The sequence below is a fragment of the Schistocerca gregaria genome, chromosome 4, assembly GCF_023897955.1.
Source record: "Schistocerca gregaria isolate iqSchGreg1 chromosome 4, iqSchGreg1.2, whole genome shotgun sequence".
In the NCBI taxonomy this organism is placed as follows: domain Eukaryota; kingdom Metazoa; phylum Arthropoda; class Insecta; order Orthoptera; family Acrididae; genus Schistocerca; species Schistocerca gregaria.
This window is the reverse complement of record NC_064923.1, coordinates 286,758,667-286,777,053: the sequence shown is the minus strand read 5'-3', so window position 1 is coordinate 286,777,053 and position 18,387 is coordinate 286,758,667. Positions and strand designations below refer to the sequence as shown.

At 40.6% G+C, this 18,387-nt stretch overlaps 1 protein-coding gene across 11 annotated transcripts in view; it reads left to right on the top strand.

Annotated features, from left to right (window-relative positions):
• LOC126267947 (kinesin-like protein KIF21A) overlaps positions 1-18,387 on the top strand; it is a 483,424-nt gene that overhangs the window by 367,583 nt on the left and 97,454 nt on the right. For all 11 annotated transcript variants that reach the window (XM_049973266.1, XM_049973269.1, XM_049973270.1 and 8 more), the window contains one exon: positions 12,443-12,649. In XM_049973266.1, coding sequence (XP_049829223.1) covers positions 12,443-12,649 — 207 coding nt within the window. The remainder of the gene's footprint in view (positions 1-12,442; positions 12,650-18,387) is intronic.

Sequence of the window (18,387 nt, the reverse complement as noted above, 5' to 3'; positions counted from 1 at the left end):
CTAAGGCAGCACATCTAATTTTAGAATGTAAGTAATACAATAATTTAACCAAAAATATACATGTTTATAACACTGGGAAGTTGTGATTACTTGCTGCCAAGACATAATGTAATGAATCCACAAGCAATTTGTGTCATAGGAATACCATACATTTCAGCTTATATAGGTGTGATTAAAGACAAACATTCGCTATACAGCAAACATTCTGGGCAGTGAAGTGTGACATAGTGTTTAAAAAGTGCTTCCTAAACCAAAGAATTTCACTCAGTGGTCACATAAATACACTCCTGGAAATGGAAAAAAGAACACATTGACACCGGTGTGTCAGACCCACCATACTTGCTCCGGACACTGCGAGAGGGCTGTACAAGCAATGATCACACGCACGGCACAGCGGACACACCAGGAACCGCGGTGTTGGCCGTCGAATGGCACTAGCTGTGCAGCATTTGTGCACCGCCGCCGTCAGTGTCAGCCAGTTTGCCGTCGCATACGGAGCTCCGTCGCAGTCTTTAACACTGGTAGCATGCCACGACAGCGTGGACGTGAACCATATGTGCAGTTGACGGACTTTGAGCGAGGGCGTATAGTGGGCATGCAGGAGGCCGGGTGGACGTACCGCCGAATTGCTCAACACGTGGGGCAAGAGGTCTCCACAGTACATCGATGTTGTCGCCAGTGGTCGGCGGAAGGTGCACGTGCCCGTCGACCTGGGACCGGACCGCAGCGATGCACGGATGCACGCCAAGACCGTAGGATCCTATGCAGTGCCGTAGGGGACCGCACCGCCACTTCCCAGTAAATTAGGGACACTGTTGCTCCTGGTGTAGCGGCGAGGACCATTCGCAACCGTCTCCATGAAGCTGGGCTACGGTCCCGCACACCGTTAGGCCGTCTTCCACTCACGCCCCAACATCGTGCAGCCCGCCTCCAGTGGTGTCACGACAGGTGTGAATGGAGGGACGCATGGAGACGTGTCATCTTCAGCGATGAGAGTCGGTTCTGCCTTGGTGCCAATGATGGTCGTATGCGTGTTTGGCGCCGTGCAGGTGAGCACCACAATCAGGACTGCATACGACCGAGGCACACAGGGCCAACACCCGGCGTCATGGTGTGGGGAGCGATCTCCTACACTGGCCGTACACCTCTGGTGATCGTCGAGGGGACACTGAATAGTGCACGGTACAACCAAACCGTCATCGAACCCATCATTCTACCATTCCTAGACTGGCAAGGGAACTTGCTGTTCCAACAGGACAATGCACGTCCGCATGTATCCCGTGTCACCCAACGTGCTCTAGAAGGTGTAAGTCAACTACCCTGGCCAGCAAGATCTCCGGATCTGTCCCCCATTGAGCATGTTTGGGACTGGATGAAGCGTCGTCTCACGCGGTCCGCACGTCCAACACGAACGCTGGTCCAACTGAGGCGCCAGGTGGAAATAGCATGGCAAGCCGTTCCACAGGACTACATCCAGCATCTCTACGATCGTCTCCATGGGAGAATAGCAGCCTGCATTGCTGCGAAAGATGGATATACACTGTACTAGTGCCGACGTTGTGCATGCTCTGTTGCCTGTGTCTATGTGCCTGTGGTTCTGTCAGTGTGATCATGTGATGTATCTGACCCCAGGAATGTGTCAATAAAGTTTCCCCTTCCTGGGACAATGAATTCATGGTGTTCTTATTTCAATTTCCAGGAGTGTAGTTGAGTGTTTGTATGTGTATGTGTGTAAGGCTTTATATCGTATCTGCTCAAGATTTGTGTACTTTTTCAAGATTTATTATTTTATATAATTTTTTGGTTCTTATTCAGTTATTGCTTTTACACTGATATACCTAAGATGTAAATGATAAACATTATTTTATACACATTGATGACCTTAAACATTTTGACCACTGCACAACACAAATGTAATGCTACCTGATTGTGTTGTGGATGCTGAAATTGGTAGCAGTGAGATTGTGGTGGAAACTGTAAGTATATATTGAAAGGATAGACAAATGGGAAATGGAGGTGGTGTATTTGTCTCAATAGACAAGAAACTCAAATCCACCGAGGTAGAAATTAAACCTGCATGTGAGATTATTTGGGCAAGATTCAATATCGGAGGTGGGCATAAAATGATAATTGGATCCTTCTATCGCCCACCAGACTTGTCTCCTGATGTAACTGAAAACTTTAGAGAAAACTTCAGTTCACTAGTATATAAATTTCAGCCATACTGTAATCAGTGGTAGAGACTTTAATCATACTACAATTAATCTGAAAAATTACAGTTTTCTTAGTTGTGGATGTGATAAGACATCCTGCAGAACTTCACTAAATGCCTTCTCTGAACTACTTAGAGCGGATAGTTAGGAATGTTACAGATGATGGAAACATATTGGATCTAATGGCAACAAATAAACCTGACTTCTTTGAGGATGTCCACACTGAAACTGGTATCAATGAGCATGATGCGGTTGTGGCAACAAAGGACAGCTAAATCGAGCAGAAGATGTATATGTTCTGTAAACTAGATAAAAAATCAGTATTGTCATATCTCGGAGAGGAAGTTGAAACTTTCAGCACAGGACAGGTGCATGTAGTAGAACTCCGGCTCAAGTTCAAAAGAGTAGTCAACCATGCACTGGATAGATATGTACCCAGTGAACAGTTAATAATTGGAGGGAACCTCCAAGGTATACAGCCACTGTAAAAAAACTTATAAAGAAACAGAAATTACTGTGTAATAGGTGTAAAAAAAATGTAGGGCTATAGATAGAGAGATGCTGAAAGAAAAACGTTTGGCTGTCAAGAGAGCATTGCATGATGTCTTCAGCGACTACCGTAGCAGAATATTGTCAAGTGATCTTTCACAGTGCCCAAAGAAATTCTCATTGTATGTAAAGGTTGTTAGTGGCACCAAAGTTAATGGCCAATCCCCAGTGATTGAGACAGAAACTGAAATTGAGGGTTCCTAAGCAAAAACCGAAATGCTTAACTCCATTTTCAAAAGTTCCTTTACACAGGAAAATCCAGGTGAATTGCACCAGTTTAATCCTTGTATCACTGAAAAGAATGAATGAAACAAGTGTTAGTGTCAGTGCTGTTGAGAAACAGCTGAAATCGTTAAAACTGAACAAAGCTCCAGGTCCCGATGGAATCCCGGCCAGATTCTATGCTGAATTTGTGGTTGAGTTAGTCCCTCTTCTAACTATAATCTGTCATAGATCCCTCAAACAAAAAACCATGCCCACTTCTTTGAAAGAGGCACAGGTCGCACACCCTTCTACATGAAAGGTAGTAGAAGTGATCCACAAAACTACCATCCAATATCCTTGACATCAGTTTGTTGTAGAATCTTGGAACATATTCTGAGCTCAAACATTATGAGGTATCTTGAACAGAATGACCTCAGTGCCAACCAGCATGGATTTTGAAAACATCAATCATGTGAAAACCAACTCGTACTTTTCTCACTTGACTTACTTAAACATTTGCATCAAGGGATGCAGGTAGATGCAGCATTTCTTGATTTCTGAAAAGCATTTCATTTCATTGATTACATTAATCAGATAATGTGGATCATCCACTTTTACGGAAATTTATCATTCTTTTCTTGCAATGGAGTACCGCAGGGTAAGAGGGGCCCTCTGCTGGTCACGTTCCTCCAACCACTTCCCGCCTGTGCAGAATTCTGGCGTTAGTGCTAACAGAGGGTGCAGATTATCTGCAGCACTATGTTTTCTTTCATTTGTGGCTCCTTTAGCGATTTCTTTTATGGTTGTTTAATATTACCTGGTACACTATCAACGGTGTTTAATATCAATGTCATTATCTAGAATATTGGCGCTAGAGCACATACCAACCACTGTTTTTTAACTCTTCTACTTTTTAACGGTATTACTTTTGTCATGTTCTTCTTTTTATTGCTTTTTATTAATGTGATGCCTTTTATACATTATAAGCTTATTACAGACTTCAACTATTGTATCCCCTTCTACTTTTGCTGTTTCAATTAATTATTGAAAACTAGTGTATGCCGACATTAGCGACATCTCTTGAACTTACAACACACACATCTTCTGGCTACTGTACTGCAGCTTGTTTTAAATAGTAGTACTACTGACAACATGACTCGTGCATGTGATGTTATTTATATGTATTTGACAATGCTGGTGCTGATTCCACATTTAACATTTGATGATGCCACTATGGCTGCAATACGTTAGGACTTTGTTTTTATGAAACCGGTATGCCTCTTCATATTTAAATGTGAATTTTGTCAGTCCTAGATTTTATTATGGTCTATGTATTGTTCTCAAGCTGCATACAGTTCGCGAGTGTGTTTATGTTTTTCCCATTTTTGCTGCAGATCTGATGATGATCAATAAGGACCGAAACCAGTAATCTGTTAACAAAAAGTTTGTGACCATAGACGTAAATTAAAGGAAACTTATTACATGTACGGGTCACTGTTTTTTCGCGATGATGTCGCAGCTTGTGAAGCATTTGACTTGGTGCTACACCTATGCTTATTGTCAATAGTATGATGGGTAACAAGTGAAATTTGTCACTGCATTGAGGACTATTTGGTAGGGAGGATACAGCATGTAATGTTGGATAGTGTGTTATTGTCAGATGTAGAAGTAACTGTGGATGTGCCCCAGGAAAGTGTATTGGGACCCTTGCTGTTCATGTTGTGTATTAATGATCTTGCAGACACGTTAATAGTGAATTCAGGCTTTTGGAACTGTTGCAGTTACGTTAATGAAGCACTACCTGAAAGAAGCTGCATAAATATTCAGTCAGATCTTCATAAGATTTCAGAGTGGTGCATAGATTGGCAACTTGCTCTAATATTCATAGATGTAAAATTTTGCACTTCACAAAATGGAAAAAAAACAGTATCCTATGACAATATTATAAAAAGAAAAGTTGCTACTCATCATATAGTGGTGATGCTGAGTCGCAGATAGGCAAAACAAAAACTGTCACAAACAAGCCTTCGTCAAAAAAACACATGCGCGCGCCATCCACACACACACACACACACACACACACACACATGTGCGTGCAAACACAACTCTCTCACATGACTGCAGCCTCTGGCAACTGAAGCCACACACTTCTATGGCTTCCATACCGTCTCTACACCTCGTCCCTGCTTGCTCCTTAGCAGTCCATCATGCGCTGGAGCTGCTGCTCGCAGTGTGGCTTCAGTTGCTAGAGACTACAGTCATGTGAGTGAGTTAGGTTTGCGTGAGAGAGAGAGAGAGAGAGAGAGAGAGAGAGAGAGAGAGAGAGAGAGCGAGTAAGTGAGTAAAAGAGTTCTATTTTTGACGAAGGCCTTGCTGGCCAAAAGCTTATTTGTGACAGTCTTTTTGTTGCGCCTAACTGCGACTCAGCATCTCCACTACATGGTTAGTAACAACTTTCCTTTTCATAATATTGTTACATTCTATCCTTGATTTTTCATTTTTCGAGTATCCTATGACAGTACTATCATTGAGTCACAGTTGGAATCAGCCAACTCGTACAAATAGCTGGGTGTGACAGTTTGTAGGTATATGAAATGAAATGATGGGATTCAATAGTGGGTAAAACAGGTCGTAGACCTCACTTTATTTGTAAAATACTAGGGCAGTGCAATCAATGTACAAAAAGATTGCTTACAATCATTCGTGTGACCAGTTCTAGAATATTGCTCAGGTGTGTGGGACCCATACCAGATATGACTACCAGGGGATTCTGAATGTATACAGAGAAGGGCAGCATGAATACTCTGAGGTTTGTTTAATCTGTGGGAGAGTGTCACAGAGATACTGAAGGAACTGAAGTGGAAGACTCTTGAAGATAGATGTAAACTATCGTGATAAACCCTATTAACAAAGTTTCAAGAACCGGATTTAAATGATTACTCTAAGAATGTACTAAACCTACTATGTTTCGCTTGCATGGGGATCATGAGGATAAGATTAGAAAATTACTGCACACACACAGAGGTGTCTAAACAGTCATTCTTCCTGTGCTCCATACGTAAATGGACCCTAATAATCCTAATAACTGGTACAATGAGATATATCCTCTGCCATGCATCTCATGGTAGTTTGCAGATTATAGATGTAGATCCACATTTGTTAGCAGTTAGCCTATGGTTTGCATCAATTATCAGGTGCTACAGTTTACTTTTCGTACAGCATAATCAAACTGAATCTCTGGCTCCCTTTTCATCGATGACTTTGTGGTCTATTGCAGTTCTCCACAGACTTGTCTTCTTGAGTAGCATCTTCAGAAATGTCTTGATCATTTTTGCTCATGAGTTATCAACAATGGGTTTCATTTTTCTACTGACAAAACCGTTTGTATGAATTTCTGATGACGCAATGACTTTCTTCCACTGTCTTTATAACTTGGACCTGTTGCTGTTCCATTTGTTGAAACTACCAACATTCCTGGGGCTCATGCTAAATAGGAAATTTCATTGCTCCTCCCATGTGTCTTACCACGCTGCGCGCTGTACCCAGTCCTTCAGTGTCCTCCATCTCCTAAGCGGGACTTTTTGAGGTGCAGATTGTTCCAAACTCCTCTGTTTATACTGATTCCTTGTCCATTCAAAACTAGAGTAGAATGTTTGGTTTATTCATCTGCATGACCATCCATCTTATGCTGCCTTAATACAATCCGCCATTTTGGAATCCATTTGGCCACTGGCACCTCTTACACTAGCCTGGTTGGGAGTCATTATGCAGAAGCTGCCAAATTACCACTGTTGTACCAGCATGATGTTGTCCTCAGTGGATACACATGCCATTTGTCTTTCATGCCCATCCATCCATCCTATGCCACCTTTTTCAGTGACTCCCTTGACTGCCAGTATGGGGCACACCCTGTTACTTCCCAGAGTTCACTTCCGGCTACTGCTCTGGCAACTTAAATTCATGCTACGAGCCACGTTCCGGGTGTGAACCCTTCACTGTTTTGGCTTTGTGAAGAGGCATATGTTCATCTTGGACTTCATTCACTTCCCAAAGACACTATTCCAAATTCAATCTATTGCTGTAAGTTTCTCGACCTTCATCCACTTAGCGATAGCATCTTCGTGTACACTGATGTGTCTAAGACTGAGTGTGGTGTCGGGTGCGCATTCGTCACTGGCAGCAAACATTTTTGGTATCGGCTTCCAGAACACTGCTCAGTTTTCACAGCAGAGCTCTTCACCCTCTATCGGGCCACCCAGCATATCAGACGAAACAGGCTTTTAATGATGTTATATGCTATGATTCTCTCTGTGCCCTTCAGAGCCTCTGTGTACTATACAATACATTCCGTTGTGAAACAGTACCAAGAAAACTTACACCTGCTCACTATCAAGGGGCCACCATGATGTTCATGTGGTTTCCTGGTCACGTCAATCTAAAGAGAAATGAAGCATCTGCTGCTGTTGCTGCCAAGGCTGCAGTCATCCTGCCTTGTCCTGCTAGCTCTTCCTTCCTTTGGACAATATCCATGTTTGCCATCTGTCAGCAGATGGTGTCACTTTGGCATCACCAGTGGTCTTCTCTTCACGTAAACAAGCTCTGGGGAATTAAACCTCTCCCAATGGCTTGGCTGACCTGTTGGCCTTCTTGTCACGAGGAGATCATTTTAGCTAGATTATGTATTCGACACTGTCTTTTTAGCCATTGCCGTTTAAGTGGTGATTCCCTACTACAGTGTGCTCATTGTCATCAACCTTTGACGGTTCATCATTACCTGACCGAATCCCCATTATTTGTCCATTTATAAATTTAGTCTATGTGGACCCCATACTACCAATGGCCTTGTCAAAGAAGGTAGAGAAACAGACAGACGTTCAGGGCACACTCTTGTCTGTGGGATTGGAAACGGCCCATAAAAGGCACAAGAATCAGCAATGATCAACTACATGAGGGTGCAGAAGGCAATGGAGACTACTGCATTAAAGACATACATAATGTGTATTCAGGCGACATGTGGCCTGTAACTGGAAAAAGTGTCATGGTGATCTCTCCATTGGTAAAAGATTCTGGGTTATCCCTACTTTCAGTTCTCTTGGAAGGGTCTGCCAAGGGGGAGGTGACTGTGAGGAAAAGATGGAATAATCAATGACAGAATAATGTTCTATGAGCATGGAATGTCAGAAGTAACGTAGTAGGAATCCGGAAGAATAAATATGGAAGGAAGTGAGATACTGAAGTACGGACTATCCCAGGGATATTGGTAGTGCGATAAGGAATACTGGAGTAGCCAGTTAATTTGAGGAGTGGACAACTCTAAAAAGGACAGTCACAGATGTTGGATGGATAGATACAGGTACAGGGAAGGTAATGGCCAAGAAACTGTGGATAACAGAAGGAATACTTCAGTTGACTGATGTAAGACGGAGGTACAAAAATTATCCTGGAAATTCAGGAATACAGATACGCAAGTCACTTAGGAATGAAATAAATAGAACGTGCAAGGGAGATAAGGTGAAACGGCTGCATGAAAAATTTCAAAAAAACCAAAAAAGAAATGATTGTTGGAGGGACTGACTTGGCATGTAGAAAACTCGAAACAGCCCTCAGTGTAATTAAAAAACAAGGGTGTCAACATTAGGAGTGCAATGGGAATTCCACTGTTAAAAACAGAGGAAAGAGGAATCAGTAGTCATGAGAGAGGGGTGCACTATTAGAAATGGAGTTTAAAAGAGCTTTGTAAGACTTAAAATAATATAAAATAGAAAGAAACTTCCACATGGGAAAAATATATTAAAAACAAAGATTACAAGACTTACCAAGCGGAAAAGTGCCGGTAGATAGGCACAATAAATAAAACACACAAACACACACACACACACACACACACACACACACACACACACACACACACACACAGAATTTCTAGCTTTCGCAACTGACGGTTGCGTCTTCAGGAAAGAGGGAAGGAGAGGGAAAGACGAAAGGATGTGGGTTTTAAGGGAGAGGGTAAGGACTCATTCCAATCCCGGCAGCGGAAAGACTTCCCTTAGGGGGAAAAAAAGGACAGATGTACACTCGCGCACACACACACATATCCATCCGCACATACACAGACACAAGCAGACTTTTGTAAAGGCAAAGAGTTCGGGCAGAGATGTCAGTCGAGGCGGAAGTACAGAGGCAAAGAAGTTGTTGAAACACAGGTGAGGTATGAGCGGCGGCAACTTGAAATTAGTGGAGGTTGAGGCCTGGCGGATATCGAGAAGAGAGTATATACTGAAGGGCGAGTTCCCATCTCCGGAGTTCGGATAGGTTGGCGTTGGTGGGAAGTATCCAGGTAACCCGGACAGTGTAACACTGTGCCAAGATGTGCTGGCCGTGCACCAAGGCATGTTTAGCCACAGGGTGATCCTCATTACCAACAAACACTGCCTGCCTGTGTCCATTCATGCGAATGGACAGTTTGTTGCTGGTCATTCCCACATAGAAAGCTTCACAGTGTAGGCAGGTCAGTTGGTAAATCACGTGGGTGCTTTCACACGTGGCTCTTCCTTTGATTGTGTACACCTTCCGGGTTACAGGACTGGAGTAGGTGGTGGTGGGAGGGTGAATAGGACAGGTTTTACACCTGGGGCAGTTACAAGGGTAGGAGCCAGAGGGTAGGGAAGGTTGTTTGGGGATTTCATAGGGATGAACCAAGAGGTTATGAAGGTTAGGTGGACGGCGGAAAGACACTCTTGGTGGAGTGGGGAGGATTTCATGAAGGATAGATCTCATTTCGGGGCAGGATTTTAGGAAGTCATATCCCTGCTGGAGAGCCACATTCAGAGTCTGTCACAAGTGGGGCACTTTTAGGGTTCTCCTCAGAGAAGTTTCGGGGTTGAGGGGCTGAGGAAGTCGCTCTGGTTATTTGCTTCTGTACCAGGTCGGGAGGGTAGTTGCGGGATGCGAAAGCTGTTTTCAGGTTGTTGGTGTAATGGTTCAGGGATTCAGGACTGGAGCAGATTCGTTTGCCACGAAGGCCTAGGCTGTAGGGAAGGGACCGTTTGATATGGAATGGGTGGAAGAAGTTAGTGCAGGAGAGGAATTCGTGTGGGCTGCATCAGACCAATTGGAAAACATTTAGATTCATACAAATTGCAGTTTAACTGTGTTACACTCAAAGAAAGTAAGGTATGTAGGATGCATTCTCATTGTTGGCAGCAGGACGAAAGTATCTTCCCACTCACCAATACACCCATTCCCCTCTCCGTTTGGCCAAACTGGTGCCACCACACCCTATGCCACGCTTCTGAAATTGTCAAATTAAATCTGCCCTTGACCTCAACTACCAAAGCTTCATCTTCAAATGTGAGGTGACCCCTCATTGACCCCAGCAACCAAAGCTTAATATGCCTTGACCTTGTATTTTTTGAATGATGAATTCAGGAAATAATCTTATTTTATAACCAGGTGAACATGATGTATAAGTGAAATGGAGACAAATGGGGGAAATATTCTGACAGAGATACGGATGATAAATGAGGAAATGCACTGATGTCAGTTACTTTGACAATGATCGGGTTGTGTTGGTTTAGCTTGTGGGGACAAGTATCTCAGAAACAGGGAAGCTGTTCACTTGCTGACATAACACTAGACTGCAACAGCCCAGTAAGTTGGCAATTCCTGAGAATTGCCTGTCAGAACTCCACAGCATGGATTATGGCCAAACCAAAGTCCTAACACAGACTTCCAAATACTGGGACTGTGTCATTAAAGAAGCCATAGAGATCAGAGTAAGGGAGCCACAACTAAATCGTGACAGAGAATCCACGATCACCCAGATTAAGAAGAAAAAGCAAATTTCTCACAGTGTATTGACTTTGGGGGAGGAGGGAAGAATAACGAGAGTGGTGCCGGCAGACCCTCCTGAACAGGAAGACCTAGGACGCGGCACCCAGACCCCGGGAGAACGGACGCTGTACCTGGACCGCGTGCGGGGCGCACCGTCTCTTAGGGAGTGCCTGAGGGAGAAGCAAGAGGAGTGTTGTCCTAGATATACCTGGCGCCGGCCCACTGCCGGTCAGTACATCAGCGCACCTGACGATGGCAATGTGGTCGATTGCCGACATAATGTGTCCTATGCACACTCATACCAGGCTGTTCACCCAAGATTTATTTCGTCAGTCTTGTATTGTTCTTGGAAAGAAAGATTGTCGGTATGACTCTGTGTGGGCTCTAATCTCTCTGATTTTATCCTCATGGTCTCTTCGTGAGATATACATAGGAGGGAACAATATACTGCTTGACTCCTCGGTGAAGGTATGTTCTTGAAACTTTAACTAAGCCCATACCAAGGTACTGAGCATCTCTCTTGCAGGGTCTTCCACTGGAGTTTATCTATCATCTCTGTAACGCTTTCGCGATAACTAAATGATCCTGTAATGAAGCGCACTGCTCTCCGTTGGATCTTCTCTATCTCTTCTACTAACCTATCTGTATCTGGTACGGATCCCACACCAGTGAGTAGTATTCAAGCAGTTGGCAAACAAGTGTGCTGTAACCTACTTCCTTTGTTTTTGGACTGCATTTCCTTAGGATTCTTCCAATGAATCTCAGTCTGGCATCTGCTTGACCGACGATCAACTTTATACGGTCATTCCATTTTAAATCACTCCTAATGCCTACTCCCAGATAATTTAAGGAATTAACTGTTCCAGTTGCTGACCTGTTATATTGTAGCTAAATGATAAAGGATCTTTCTTTCTATGTATTCACAGCACATTACACTTCTCTGCATTGAGATTCAATAGCCATTCCCTGCAGAATGCGAGCCGGCCTGAGTGGCCGTGTGGTTCTAGGCACTACAGTCTGGAACCGAGCGACCGCTACGGTCGCAGGTTTGAATCCTGCCTCGGGCATGGATGTGTGATGTCCTTTGGTTAGTTAGGTTTAATTAGTTCCAAGTTCTAGACGACTGATGGCCTCAGAATTTAAGTCGCATAGTGTTCAGAGCATTTTGCACAATGCGTCAATTCGTTGCAGAGCCTCCTGCATTTCAGTACAAGTTTCCATTGTTACAACATCTCTCGATATACTACAGCATCATCCGCAAAAAGCCACAGTGAACTTCTGATGTTATCCACAAGATCATTTATATATATATTGTGAATAGCAACGGTCCTACGACACTCCCCTGCGGCACACCTGAAATCGTTCTTAGTTCGGAAGACTCCTCTCAATTTAGAATGATATGCTGCACTCCATTGTTATCAATTCCTTGCAGATGCTTCTTTTTTATCATCAGTATGGCTATGAATTGATGTCAGGATGCACAGACAAATTAATACTCTCTCTCCATCTGTCTCTTTGTGTGTGTGTGTGTGTGTGTGTGTGTGTGTGTGTGTGTGTGTGTGTGTGAGAGAGAGAGAGAGAGAGAGAGAGAGAGAGACAGACAGAGAGAAATAAAGTGTTTTTTTTTTTATTATTTGTTGCAGGTGCAATGGTAATGTGAGGCCTGTGCAGACCAGAACATCAAAAATACGAAGAAAAACAAGACTACCAGAAGAACTGTTGTACCCACCAGATGCAATGACGACATCTGCTCCTGAGGTCCAATCACAAGATGAACCAACTGAAGAAAACTTGATGCCTCCACCAGACAAAGCTATTAGTCGAGTACCAAGTGCTCCTGGTTCACTGAAGTGAGTCAGTTTGCTGTGTATGTGCCTGCTTCTGTCTTTATGTAACTGTGCATCGGTTTTTCCTCTGGCTTTCCATATATCCCCTCATCAACTCTCTCTCTCTGTGTCTGTCTGTCTGTCTGTCTGTCTGTGTGTGTGTGTGTGTGTGTGTGTGTGTGTGTGTGTGTGTGTGTGTGTGCGTGTGTGAGGGGGGGATTTCACTTCTTCGGTGCCAGCAACATCAGTAAATAATTTGCCTACTTAAACATTTTGATGGTACTATGAAGAACTATTGTCTTAATTTCTACTGTGATTACTGCTGTTTTGAATGGATTATTTCTTCACTACAACTCATTCTTGCTTTCTAGGCTTTTCATATTTTCTATTCCAAAGATTGCTTACAAGGAGGTAGAATACTTCCATTGTTTACCTTTGTTCATGTTCCGTAGTTTCTGTTTCAAGTTTCCAGTTTCTGTAGGATGAAACCACAATGCAAAAAATGAAAAGGAAGTTGTCAGTTGAGTATGTTAATTTTTAGACTATCTATATGGTGTGAAAAATATTTTAATATGTGGAATTTAGTAGGTGTAAAAATTTCAGGTTGATATTTAAGACAGTATTTTTTAGCATTGTTCAGTATTACCGTACAGTATTTACCATGTAATTGTGTCACATGGCTGCTTGAAACCTAAGTTCAAAATGAAATAGTCAATGTATCTTACATATTTTCTGTTTATTACTTGCAGCATACCATCTCAGCTCTGGTGTTGGTGTCTTTGTACAGTAATCATTGCAACTGCATACATTCTGAAATGCATTGAAGCTTCTCACTATCTGTAGTTTAGGCCAAACGTTTAGAATAGCCTTTTGGATTCTAGAGAGGAGGAGGAATGACTGTTTAAAGTCATTATACATCTCAAAGGTGACTGATATTGAGAAATGAAGTTTTGTCCTTTAACAAATTTCTGAAATCTGACACCTCGTCTGTAGCATGCTAACACCTGTTGTATTGCAGGATTGCTGTGATTAATATTGCTTACTAAATCACCTGATGAATTTTTCTGTATACAAGGACAAATAAGATCACTTTACTTCCTCTTAGTTTCTAGTGGAGTAAAAAAAAACTCAAAATGGCATAAAAGATTTTAAAACTAGTTTTCTGTGTGCGATTTAAATTCAGAGTAGGAATTCAGCTAACTTCATCAAATTGTTTTTAACCAATCTATATTGTTTTCAGCAGAATGGAAAATGGAACATGGCCATAACTCTTTTTGATGGAGACAATAAACTGGCACTTAGAGTTTGACAGTACCAAAAGTAGTTTCCAATAGTTGATGCTTTGTTTTGTGGGTATCATTATTATTATTGTTTTATTGTAATAGTGTCAGTGACATGTTTATTTGCTTACATAGTTTCAGTTGTGTCTTTCACAGCGTTACCTTTTTCTTTTTCTAAGTCATTAACTTATTTCCCCTCTTCCTAGGCCAACAATCTGCTTTGTGAATGCTGCCCTTCCCACAGGAATTCTGTAACCCCCCCCCCTCCCCCCCCCCCCCCCTCTCTCTCTCTCTCTCTCTCTCTCTCTCTCTCTCTCTCTCTCTCTCTCTCTCTCTCTCTCTCTCTGACCCCTTCCCCTTTTTCCCTTTCCCCCCTCCTGTGTGTGCACATGTAAAAAATCTGGCACTGCCCGGAACTGATATGTTCCTGTTTTTACAAGTGTGTTTTTAGTAGTATATATGGTTAAAATTTTTCATAACATATTTGTTTTCTGTGTAAAGAGAAGTACTTTCTTCCATATTGCTTAAATAGTTTTGTCTTCTGAGTGAGAATAGAAAAAACTCTGGGACATTTAAAAATAAATTTAAAGAAGTCATAGTACATCATAATGAGGGAGTGAAACTGAGAAAACACATTGAACAGAGCTGAAGAATGGTTTTGCCTTAACTACAAATTATTTCGTTAAACAGTTTGAAGAGATTTTGTTTATTGAGTACATAAAGTAATCCTCAATTGCGCTCTTTAAGATAAATTTAGAAAACGTTTCTCTGAATCAGATCACCTTACTAAGCTGTTAATTTTACAGCCATAATTAGATTAAACATCTAGAAATCGTCATTAGCCTTAATTTTTTTGACATTTCGTAAACTTAAGTCACATACTGGGTTGCAAATTAATATTTATGTGAGAATAAAACCATAGGTAACATTTTAGAAAATACTTCTACCTATTTTCTCTCCCATTCAGACATTGCAACTACAAATTGTTATTTTTGTGCTTTAGAGGTCAGGAAGGAGCAGTTAGTGATACAAGCAGTAGCTGCACCTACTATTGATTGGCGACTCCCTGGAGTGTTCTGTGCACCACGACCAGATAATTGATATAATTGGAAGGAGAAACAGCATTGGTCGAATTTTTTTTGTTTTACTACCCGCAAAATCGATTTTTGGTCACTTAGTGGCCATCCTCAGTGCTAGCAGTTAAAAGTTTCACTAAACGATCAGAGAGTATAAACCAGAAAATCACAACTACACCTCCGCATGAACATAAGTTGGTAGGCACATACCTGTAATATACAATTAAAATTGGTAGGCACTGGTATCAACAAGCTTAGAGCGATCACGTAAACTGAGGCCGCTGTTTACCTGCACCAGTTCAGCAGAAATCGGTGTGACAGGGCTTGGAACGCCCTCTATGTGACATGTCTCACGTGAAGACTTAATATTACTGGTTTTGCGAGATATTAACACAAAATAACTCTTGTGCATTTTTGAATCGTGAAGTAATTCAAATTTAAAATGTACGTAAAACACATAGCAGATGAAGGGAGAAGGAAACATCTAAAATACATTGGCGTATTGTTTTTAAAAAAACAAACTTACAAAACATAACACAGATCGATAATAAGTTGTCAGAGTGCAGGACAGGTAAAAGAGAAAAAGACAGTGAAAAAGAATAATATATGAATAACATGAAATCAGGTATAACACAGGTTTTTAAGAAACATAATACCCATCATCTGGCATGGGAAGTTGGAAGTACAACATTCGTGATTTAAGTAAAATGTTACATTAAGACTAAGGAGTCAAATATATAAAGATAGTAATAGTATGAAACTGCCATTACGTAATAATTAAAATACTGTGAAACACAATGTTCATTACGAAAAAGTTTGTAGGTGTGGATAAACAATTTTGTTATCATATTTAACCTACATGATGATGTACATCTCGTTTGTCCCTTTGGACATGCTAGCAGTATTATAGCAGTGGTTATAAGCTTCTGCATAAGCACTGGGGCAGAACCCATACATACACGACATCAAATATACATGGTTGCTTACTGTAAAACATTGCACCCACCATTTGGCGTGGGACGTTAGAAGTATATCGTTCTCGATTTATGTAAATATTATGTTAAAACTGAGAAATCAGATATATAAAAATAGTAATATTATGAAAATGCCTCTAAGTAACAATTCAAATGCCATTAAACAATATTAATTACAACAACAAAAAAGGTTTGAGGATGTAGAGTAACAATTTTGTTATCATATTTAACGACGTGATAATGTACATATCATTCGTCCCATCACTGGTTGTACGCTTCCACATAAGCACTGGGTCAGAACCCATACATACATTCACAGGTTGATAAAACAGTAATAAAATGTCAAGCAACTGGTTTTGAATATTAATAAAAATAATTTGGTTTTACATTACTTATAGTTACAGTGGGACCCATATGACATAAAAACAGACTTAAGAAGTATCTATAGTTCTAATTGTGTTATTGAAATACACTTACAATGGCCGCTATCCAACTATCTCAAAACATAAACACACATTTTTCGGTTTGTTCTAATAACATTACTAATTTCGGTTTTTAAAAAGTATGCTCCCTTTTGTTCCTTAATTTTCAGAACTTATGGACACCTACTGAACATAATTTTACTAAAGTCGACATCTCTTAGGTGTTGACACAAAGTGATATGAACCGGTTTTCACTTTTACATAATAATTTTTAATGTATGTTAACAATTCCTTTTCTGTTTGAATAAGTGCTGGATATTGTGCATAGCCTATTTTTAATTTCTCTAATTTCTGGTATAAGTGGCACTACTACCTGTCTGTCCTCATGATCGTTTCTCGATGTATGATGTATACTACTTGTTCCCACCTTGTATTTTAAATTTATTTCAATAACACAATTAGAACTATAGATACTTCTCAAGTCTGCTTTTATGTCACATGGGTCCCACTGTAACTATAAGTTATGTAAAATCAAATTACTTTTATTAGTATTCAAAATCGGTTGCTTGGCAGTTTTCTTACCGTTTTATCAACCTGTGAATGTATGTACGAGTTCTGACCCAGTGCTTATGTGTAAGCGTACAACCAGTGATGGGACGAATGATATGTACATTATCACGTCTTTAAATATGATAACAAAATTGTTACTCTACATCCTCAAACCTTTTTTGTTGTGGTAATTAATATTGTTTAATGGCGTTTGAATTGTTAATTAGAGGCATTTTCATAATATTACTATTTTTATATATCTGACTTCTCAGTTTTAACATAATATTTACGTAAATCGAGAATGATATACTTCTAACTTCCCACGCCAAGTGGTGGGTGCTATGTTTTATAGTAAGCAACCATGTATATTTGATGTCATGTATGTATGGGTTCTGACCGAGTGCTTATGCAGAAACTTATAACCAATGCTATAATAATGCTAGCTTGTCCAAAGGGACAAACGAGATGTACATTGTCATGTCAATTAAATATAATAACAAAATTGTTTATCCATACCTACAAACTTTTTCGTAATGAACATTGTATTTCACGGCATTTTAATTATTACGTAATGGCAGTTTCTTACTATTACTATTTTTATATATTTGACTCCTTAGTCTTAATGTAACATTTTACTTAAATCACGAATGTTGTACTTCCAACTTCCCATGCCAGATGATGGGTATTATGTTTCTTAAAAACCTGTGTTATACCTGATTTCATGTTATTCATATATTATTCTTTTTCACTGTCTTTTTCTCTTTTACCTGTCCTGCACTCTGACAACTTATTATCGATCTGTGTTATGTATTGTTAGTTTGTTTTTTTAAAAACAATACGCCAATGTATTTTAGATGTTTCCTTCTCCCTTCATCTGCTATGTGTTTTACGTACATTTTAAATTTGAATTACTTCATGATTCAAAAATGCACAAGAGTTATTTTGTGTTAATATCTCGCAAAACCAGTAATATTAAGTCTTCACGTGAGACACGTCACATAGAGGGCGTTCCAAGCCCTGTCACACCAATTTCTGCTGAACTGGTGCAGGTAAACAGCGGCCTCAGTTTATGTGATCGCTCTAAGCTTGTTGATACCAGTGCCTACCAATTTTAATTGTATATTACAGGTATGTTCCTACATAACTGTTATGTTCATGCGCAGGTGTAGTTGTGATTTTCTGGTTTATACCCTCTGATCGTTATGTGAAATTTTTAATTCTAGATTTTGCGGATAATAAATCAAACAAAAAATACGACCAAAGCTGTTTCTTCTTCCAATTATATGCACCTACTATTCTGCCTGTTCCTCTCCTCCTTCATCTACTCACTTCACTTTATTCCATGCAGCCTATCATAATCATTCACAACATTGTTTGTTTTGATGAATTTTTCCTCTAGTGTGTTAATCCTAGCATGTGAAATTTAATCAGTTTGAGCTATAATTACTTTCAAAAAGAGAG